Source organism: Sarcophilus harrisii, chromosome 5 (assembly GCF_902635505.1).
Source record: "Sarcophilus harrisii chromosome 5, mSarHar1.11, whole genome shotgun sequence".
In the NCBI taxonomy this organism is placed as follows: domain Eukaryota; kingdom Metazoa; phylum Chordata; class Mammalia; order Dasyuromorphia; family Dasyuridae; genus Sarcophilus; species Sarcophilus harrisii.
Genome location: NC_045430.1, coordinates 109,378,686 through 109,387,533, shown reverse-complemented (window position 1 = coordinate 109,387,533; position 8,848 = coordinate 109,378,686). Strand labels below are relative to the sequence as shown.

The following is an 8,848-nucleotide window of genomic DNA, read 5'->3' as shown; positions in this document are numbered from 1 at the left end:
TATCAGGTATATAGGAAAATGACCAATAAATTTTGTGTCTATTCTTTACTGAGACATACAAAATAAAGAAATTAGAAAACATCTGGGGAGTGAAAAGGGAAGAAAGGATGGGCTGTTGTAGCAATGTAGACTTCCTGAGAGACAAATTGGTTGTGGTTATTATGAGTTCTAATCCTACTCCCTTTCTACATTCAATTAACATAACCTAATTTCCCTGTCATTTCCTGTAATTCAGCTCCTCTTAATTCTTTGGTAGGAAGGAGCACAGAAGTATGTCACTGAAACTCTTGCTTTTATAACACTTTGCCAACTCAAAGGGCTCTTAAATGTAATTGATGGTTACAAAACACCTTTCTCCCTCATTAGGATTCATAAATGTTTAACATTCAAAATGGACTAGACAAATTCATTTTCTGGCACTTTATACACATTAACCAAGCAACATGAAACCAAAGTGAAGCACTAGGAAGAAAAGACCACTTGATCACCCAAAAGGAAAGTTAACAGAAGTCAGATTCCCTGGAAAAATTGCTCCAAATAAGTACAGAAAGGATAACTCATTTATATATTGCTTCTATTAAGTACAAAACACTTTATATAATTAAACCCATTTGATCCACCAAATCACTATGGGTTCTATGAGCATTATAGGTTAGAAAAATGAAGTTAAGTTACACAGTGCTGTAACAAATATCAGGAGCAGGACTGGAGGCCAGGTTTATTTATTTCAATTAGAGAACTTGCTTCTGTTTCATTCTTGTAACAAAAGACAATATGCATGCAATCTTTCCCAGAAAGTTTTTATAATCTGTTGGTACCTTCTCCTGGCCAGTTTTGGGGAAGGTACGACAGACTGTTTCAGTCGTGTCCAACTCTTCCTGATCTAAATTGGGGACTTCTTGGCAAGGATACTGAAATGGTTTGCTGTTTCCTTTTAACTCCTCTTAACAACAGGCAACTCATCAGACTAGTACCACTTTTAAAAACTCTCGGGGTAGTTAGATGGTGCAGTGGTTAGAAAGCCAGGAATCAGGAGCATTTGAATTCAAATCCAGCCCCAGACATTTTTATTAGTTGCCTCCTCTGTAAAATGAGCTGGAGAAGAAAATGGCAATCCACTTCAGTATTTTTGTCAAAACAAAACAAAACAAAACAAAACAAAAAAAAAACCCAAATGGGGTCAGAAAGAATAGAACACAACTGGAAAAAAAAAAAAAAAAAAAAAAAAAAAAAAGACTGAACAACTACAGAAACTTAATCTAAAGGAATGTTACCTAAGAACCCTTTCCCTCCCCTCCTTTGTCCTGCTTCCCCAGCTTCCATCTGACTAGTCTTTTCCTTCAGGTGATAGGGAGTTGTTACTTCATAAGTATTCCAAATCAGAGTGCATTTAGGGAATAGATGTTTATTTTCCAAAATGTATTCTAACATTTGAATCTATGGGAGCTGATGAAAAGAGAAAAGAGAAGAGGAATGAGGATGGAAGATTAGGGAAGAGAAAGAGAAGGAAAGAGGAAAGCAGAGGAAAATGGAAGGAATGGGAAATCACTATTGGCTTTTTTTTTTTTTTCTTCAGAGGAGGAGCTATATTGTTCATATGTGACAATTTCTAAGCCTTCTCAGAACTGATTCAAGGCAAACATTTGGTGGGAGCTGTCCCATCTCCATCACTACTCTTCTGAGCAGACTGCCTGTGGCTTCTTAGGCCCTCCCTGCCCACCGGTGATTTAGTCGGATGGATTCTGCGAAATAAGCTGGGGAGATTTTGTAAAGGGTCCCAAGAGGGAAAGAAGAGGTTGTAGATTGAGGGGTAGAGGTGTGACATTGGGCGTTTATTTAGAGAAGTAAGGAGAAAGGGGCGTGTCAGGTTACATGAGAATTTCGACTCAGGAAGGAGGTGTGTCTGTTTGTCCTTGTGTCCTTCTATTCAGGCCCAACTAGTGGGCAGTCCATGGCTGGATCGAGGGGTGTGCTGTGGGAGTGGGACGGGAGGGGGCAGAAGGCGGGGCCTAACGCGTCACTTCGGGATTGTAGTGAGAGGAAGGGCAGAGCCATGCTGCAGCAGCTGCAGTGACAGCAGCGGAAGCTAGAGCTTTGGGGAGTACTGTCCCTGCTCTCCCGGGCTCCAGAGAAGGGTTAGTCCTTTCGGACGGACCAGTCCATTCGGAGCTCATGGGAAGAGTGCGAAGAGAGGCGGTGTTGTTAGGAGCGATCTCCGCCAGACGTGAGTCTTGCGGTAAGCTAAGCGCGGAGGCAGAAGCCACAGCTGGTGGAGAGGGAAGCGCATCTCACGCTTCTGAACTGATCTGCGTGGATTCTAAAGCAACGCCCAGTGGGCGCTGGGGAGTGCTGAACCAACCTGAGAGGGACCTAAGAGTCCCAGAGCCCAGATCTAAGAAATCCTGAGACGCGAAGCCAGGCATTTGAACCAGGCATCCAATTCCAGACATCGCGGCGTGTGGAGCCAGGTACCTCAACTGGTGGAGCCCACATCTGCTTTCAGTCTTATAGGAAAGAGAGCGCATAGGCAGCTAGGTCAAGATCAAAGAGAAAGGGGATCGGGAGCCGCACCCTAGGAAGAAAGAAACAGGGAGCTCCATTCAACCACATCTGGTAAGCCAGACCTGCATACGGGCAGCAGGCACCTTGTGGAAGGGCGCACAGCATAGTAGGCGGCATGCGGGAGGAGACAACCTTGGCGCAGGCGGCTCACAGGGAGGTCCCGGGATCCGAGGAGGAGCAACAGGGTGGGGGAGACTTCTCCGGCGCCGCTGGAGGTGGCGGTGGCTGCTGCAGTAGTGAGCGCCTGGTGATCAACATCTCGGGGCTAAGATTTGAGACACAATTGCGCACCCTATCTCTGTTTCCTGACACACTTTTGGGAGACCCCGGTCGCCGAGTCCGCTTCTTTGACCCCTTGCGCAATGAATACTTCTTTGATCGCAACCGGCCCAGCTTCGACGCCATCCTCTACTACTATCAGTCCGGAGGCCGGCTGCGGAGACCTGTCAATGTGCCTCTGGATATCTTCCTGGAGGAGATCCGCTTCTACCAGCTGGGTGAGGAGGCCCTAGAGGCTTTCCGGGAGGATGAGGGCTGCCTTCCAGAGGGTGGTGAGCATCAGAAGCCCTTGCCTTCTCAGCCCTTCAAACGTCAGGTCTGGCTCCTCTTTGAATATCCTGAGAGCTCAGGGCCAGCTAGGGGTATCGCCATTGTCTCCGTACTGGTCATTCTCATCTCTATAGTCATCTTTTGCCTGGAAACACTGCCTCAGTTCCGGCCAGACCCCCGAAGTAGAAGTGATGGTGGTAGGGTAAATTCAGGGGGCCCAGCCCCCAGAGGAAGCCAGGAAGAAGATGAGGGAGACCATTCAGTATACAAACTATTAAGTCCTAGTGTCATTGTCCAGGGAGGAGTTGTGTCAGGACCTGGACCATCATCCCAACTGATCCCCCTTGGGGATCCTACAGAGTCTGCCTCTTTCTTCACAGATCCCTTTTTTCTGGTAGAGACCCTCTGCATAGTATGGTTCACATTTGAACTGCTGGTTCGTTTCTCAGCCTGCCCTAGTAAGCCGGCCTTCTTCCGCAACATCATGAACATCATAGATTTAGTGGCCATCTTCCCTTACTTTATCACGTTGGGCACAGAGTTGGTACAACAGCAGGAACAGCAGCCTGGAGGAGGCAGCAGCCAAAATGGGCAGCAGGCCATGTCCCTGGCAATCCTGAGAGTCATACGTCTGGTCCGAGTATTCCGCATCTTCAAACTTTCCCGACATTCTAAAGGTCTTCAAATCCTAGGCAAAACATTGCAGGCCTCCATGAGAGAACTTGGGCTCCTCATCTTCTTTCTTTTCATTGGAGTTATCCTCTTTTCTAGTGCTGTCTACTTTGCTGAGGCAGATGATGATGATTCACTCTTTTCCAGCATCCCTGATGCTTTCTGGTGGGCAGTGGTCACTATGACCACAGTTGGTTATGGGGACATGTATCCCATGACTGTAGGGGGCAAGATCGTGGGATCTCTTTGTGCCATTGCAGGTGTCCTCACCATTGCCCTACCAGTACCGGTAATCGTCTCCAACTTCAACTATTTTTATCATCGTGAAACAGAGCAGGAGGAGCAAGGCCAATATACACATGTCACATGTGGGCAGCCTATACCAGATCTGAAAGGAGTGGGTGGGGCACTTGGCAAACCAGATTTCTCTGAGGTTGTCCCAGAACGGAGACCCAGCTACCTTTCTACCCCACACAGGGTTTATGCAGAAAAAAGGATGCTGACAGAAGTTTGATTATTGAGAGGAAGAAGTTGGGGATTGAAGGGAAGGGTGTAATAAAGAATTGTAGTAGTTTTAGATAGTCACTCCCTATCTAATGCCAAGGTCTTCATCATTCCCTCTAACCAGAGTGACCAAATGGCTGAACTGTGAAATGCTATTTCCTGGACCCCTGACTCCAGTGATCACAAGGATGTCTCTTGATATTTAAGATATATGGTATCCTTCCACGGGTGTATCTGATCATTCTTACTTTTCTAACAATTACATGGAATATCTTTTCACCTTATACTCCCCAAAGACTGATTTCCCCTGCTTTGTCTGTAGTCTCAAAAGAATTAAAACTCCTGGGACTATTTTGGGACTCCAAATCTTAGTTTTCATCTGCTGAATTTCTATCTAAAGGTGGAGGGTCAGGAACAACTCACCTAATCTACTATTTTCATATGGTGCCCTTTGTCATCTATCTACTCAGAAGACCCTACTTTTAGCATCACGGATCTAACATATCTAATCATGTCTTAAGTGTAGCAAGGATGAAAATTTTCAGTATTTAACTCAACCATTTAGAAGATGTATATACAGGGCAATCTAAAAACCAATAGAATGATGTGTGTGTGTGTGTGTGTGTGTGTGTGTGTGTGTGTATGTGTGTGTATGTATGTGGATAAAAACGAACCTGTCTTTTGTTTTAATACAATCCCGATCATGTTTCTCTACTTCCAGGAGGACTGGTTCTCAAAGCCAAGTATTAGTTATATGCAAGTGCCTTCCCATGAACGTGGAATGGGGACTAGGGCATCATCAAGTCCAGAAAATCATTTAAATGGAATCTCATATAACTGTTGATCCAGTTCTATTGCCTCTGAAGGGCTGTAATATCTTAGTACAGTTTTCTCTATTGCCCTAACTGCTACACAGTAGCAGCTTTCAACTGCCAGCTCGACCTGAAATGCTCCCAAATCCTCCATAGCTGTCACACAGACTCAAGTATTCTCTCTCTATCCTGGGCATTTAAACTTGGGGATGCCTTTGATACTTTGCTAAAGTAAACATTTGACTTAAGTCTCCCAGATTGGCAGATGCAAAGATATTGCAAAGTGACCCAAAAAAAGATTTCTGAGTATATACAAATATTTTCTGTTTTCATAGGCAATAGGAAATAACATTTGTTAAGAATAGCATTGATTCTTTTTGGGCAGTCCTATTGTTAGAATCCTTTTGTTCAGTTAGATGAGCATTTGTGATCTTGCTTGTGAATTCTCTGAGCTACATTTTTTATAGATGTAGATAGTATAGAAAGAATGCTGAATTTGGCTTCTAAGATGCCACTTATTACTTATGTAACCAAAACTTTGCCTCAATTTTCTTATCTATAAAACATGGTGCTGGACTTGATGATTTCTAAGGTTCCCTTCCTACTCTAAATCTGTGACTCCATAACTGTCATTCACTTCTGTTTTAAGATTGTGGTCCTTCAGGCACCTGGGAACTTTCTTTTTCTTTTTATATATGATGTGACATTAGTCATATCTGTTCAGTGTGAAATTCAGAAACCTGAAGGATTGTCAGCTAAGTTTTGATTTTCTTTCTAAGGCTGAGACTGCTTGGCAGAGATTTCTTTTGGCTCTAGGTGTGTCTAAAGATGAATGTCCTCTTAAGGACAATTCCAATGAGTTACATACTAGATTAGAAGTTGACTAGTCCCAGTTTCAACTCTTAGTTCTGTTTTAACTTCATTGGGAGACTTGGGACAAATCACTTTCCCTATATGTACCTCAGTGTTTCCATCTCTTAAATGGAGAATATAATCCTTCTCTCTCCCTACCTCATGAAACATCTCAATAAACTTCTTTGGTCAGATTGGCGGTGATGCTATGCAAGCATATGATTTTGTTAAAAGTCTTTGACATCTTAATCTTTGCCTTCACTCTCAGTCTTAACCAAGAACCAATTTCTTCTTCTCTCCTCACTCATGAGTCCCTAGATTTAGATCTAAAGCTAAAGGGAAGAAGAATGCCAAAAAGAAGCATATTTAGGTTTTCAAACTTCTTACACCCCTCCTCAGTTCTTGAAGCTGGAGCTGTCTATACTTTTTCATGTCCTCAGGAGAAGAAAAGGGATCATCTAGTATTTTTCAAGGACATGGGCAACTGTGCCTCTCATAAGTTTGAACTGGAGTAAAACAAATTCATAATTCAGGAACATGCTGTTGAGATAAAAGTTGTTTTTCTGAAACCCTTCAGTCATGTCTGCTGGCCATTTAGAGAAGGGAGCATTAAAGATATAAGAGCAAAGGAATATCCTGACAATGGATAAATATATGAGTGTATGTATATATAATCCTACTCATAATCTATTACAAAACATTTCCTTTTCAAGACAGTGCACAGATGAAGTTAAGAGTTTGTGGAAAACTGCTATTTCAAGGGATTCCTGTTGTCATAACAACCTTTCAGCCTGTTTTCGTGTCTTCTGACTGGGAGAGCAAAGGGAAAGAAGAGACTGCAGTTCTGGTTTCTCAAATAGAGAGACCACAGTATATTCTTTTAGGTGCTACTAGTGGCCAGGGCAGGGCATATGGCAATCCCTGACATGGATCAAATAAATCATCAAACTTCCTTTGATCCTTCATTCACCCTGTTTTGCCAGCCCTGACCTTCCAGCTTCCTCAGTCACTTCTATTTAGTCTTCACTCACCTGTGTGCTTGTCACCTGTTCAAGAAACCATTCTTAACATGGACTCTAGAAAGACACAGGGAAGTCCTTGGAAGGAGGAACCTTACTTGGAAAGGAGACTGGTGAGAGGCTTTCTGATAGGATGATTATAGCTTTTTCCACTCAGAAAAACTGCTCTCAGACCTAATTGATAGAAACAAGTAAATCCTCCTCCCCTTCAAAGAAATTCCCAGCTGCTAAAGGGAATTCTTTATAAACATGACATTAAAGAAAAGTTTCATATACTAAAACCTTTGGAGGCCATGGCTCAAATCTACTCTTTATAAGGTTTATTAAATGTATTCATCTGATACTTTTGCCTGCTTACTGGGTCTTTGTTGCTACAGCTGTTGTTGTAGTAGTGGGACAATTCCATTGGGAAGACCATGATGCTCAAGCCATCTGGTCCCTGAGCATGGATACAACCAATGCCCTAATGGAAATTCTGGGGACTTCCAACAGGAGATATCGAGATATCTCTGTAGAGAGACTTGAGTTCTTCCTGTTTCATCTCATAGGAGAGGAGGAACTGAGAGCTGCTGTTTCATTTAAGGTAGGTGTTACCACAACAAAAACAATCTGGTTCTTTAGGTAACATTTGAAGCCCTCAGGGGAGCGAAAGCTGTGCTTAATATGATTCATTTCTTAGGCATCATCTGTCCTTTATAGCTGGGATCAGCTGTAGCATTTCTGCTGAGACACTAGGTTTTATCTCTTGGGTAAATGTAAATGGGTTTGCTGGGGAATATCCTATAATATATAGTCATTCTTATGCTCTAAAGACAGTATACCATCTTTCTATATAAACATTTGCCTTCTGGTCGTATTAGAATGTTAGATAATGAGATGGAAAGAGAGAAAAAAAAGAGAGAAAATGACAAAGAGAAAAAATGGAGGCATTGAAAGACAAGGCACTAGAGATAGAGGCAGAGAAAAACAGATACAAGATGATCTATTGCATAAAAGACATTGTACTAGGTACTATGGAAGAAACACACATGTTTATATTTCTATATAAATATATATATATATATATATCATGTACATACACAAGATGTATAATATATATTATAATTGTATCCCTTTTGCTTCACCTCTCCCCAACATTCTTTTGCTTAATCATGCTGGATGAAACCTTGTTATAAACAGTATTTTCTATCTCCATATGCCCCATGTAATTGCTAGGTCAGATTCTCAGGGAACAACACAGATGAGCAGCCTGATAGAATGGATCCCCTATCCTCTTGGTGATTTGTCTATATATATTGCTCAGAAGAAGGAAAATGTAATCCAAATCTTTGTGATGGCTTATTTAAAGGAGAGCATGAAACACATTTTTAAAATTATAGTTTCTCCTTTTTATATCAGATTACTTACTGTGATATCTGTAGTTAGTGGCAAAAATGAGAACTAGATCCCATATATGTCAAGTATTTTTTGATTAAAACCTAGGGATTTGCATATTTGGATACTGGCCCAGTCCTAGCTCTGTCTATCCTGATATACTATGCATAAAATTTTGGGTTTTCCTTCAGATGCTTCCTTTCTTCATGACTCTCCTCAGGGTATTTTCTGTGTCAGGAAACCTGAAAATCTTTTAGAGGTGTAGTTGGGGAGGAATAATGGCCCAACTTCACAGAAATTTGACTATAAGTATTCATAGACCCCATATAGATTGATCCCTGAAGATAAGACATATATATATATATATATATATATATATATATATATATATATATATATATAACATATATATACATGTTTGTGTGTGCATATATAAATATAATTATAAAAATAGGGCTAGGTGATGTTACTGTAAGAATTGGATTTAAACATGTAAAAGGAAGG

The 8,848-nt window shown here is 41.8% G+C and overlaps 1 protein-coding gene across 1 annotated transcript; it reads left to right on the top strand.

Moving 5' to 3' along the window:
- The first annotated feature begins 1,994 nt into the window (after positions 1-1,994).
- Positions 1,995-6,156, top strand: KCNA6 (potassium voltage-gated channel subfamily A member 6). The gene has a single exon (XM_003771202.4). It carries the CDS (start codon positions 2,678-2,680, stop codon positions 4,295-4,297), a length of 1,620 nt encoding a protein of 539 aa, XP_003771250.1. The 5' UTR covers positions 1,995-2,677; the 3' UTR covers positions 4,298-6,156.
- The last annotated feature ends 2,692 nt before the right edge of the window (positions 6,157-8,848 follow it).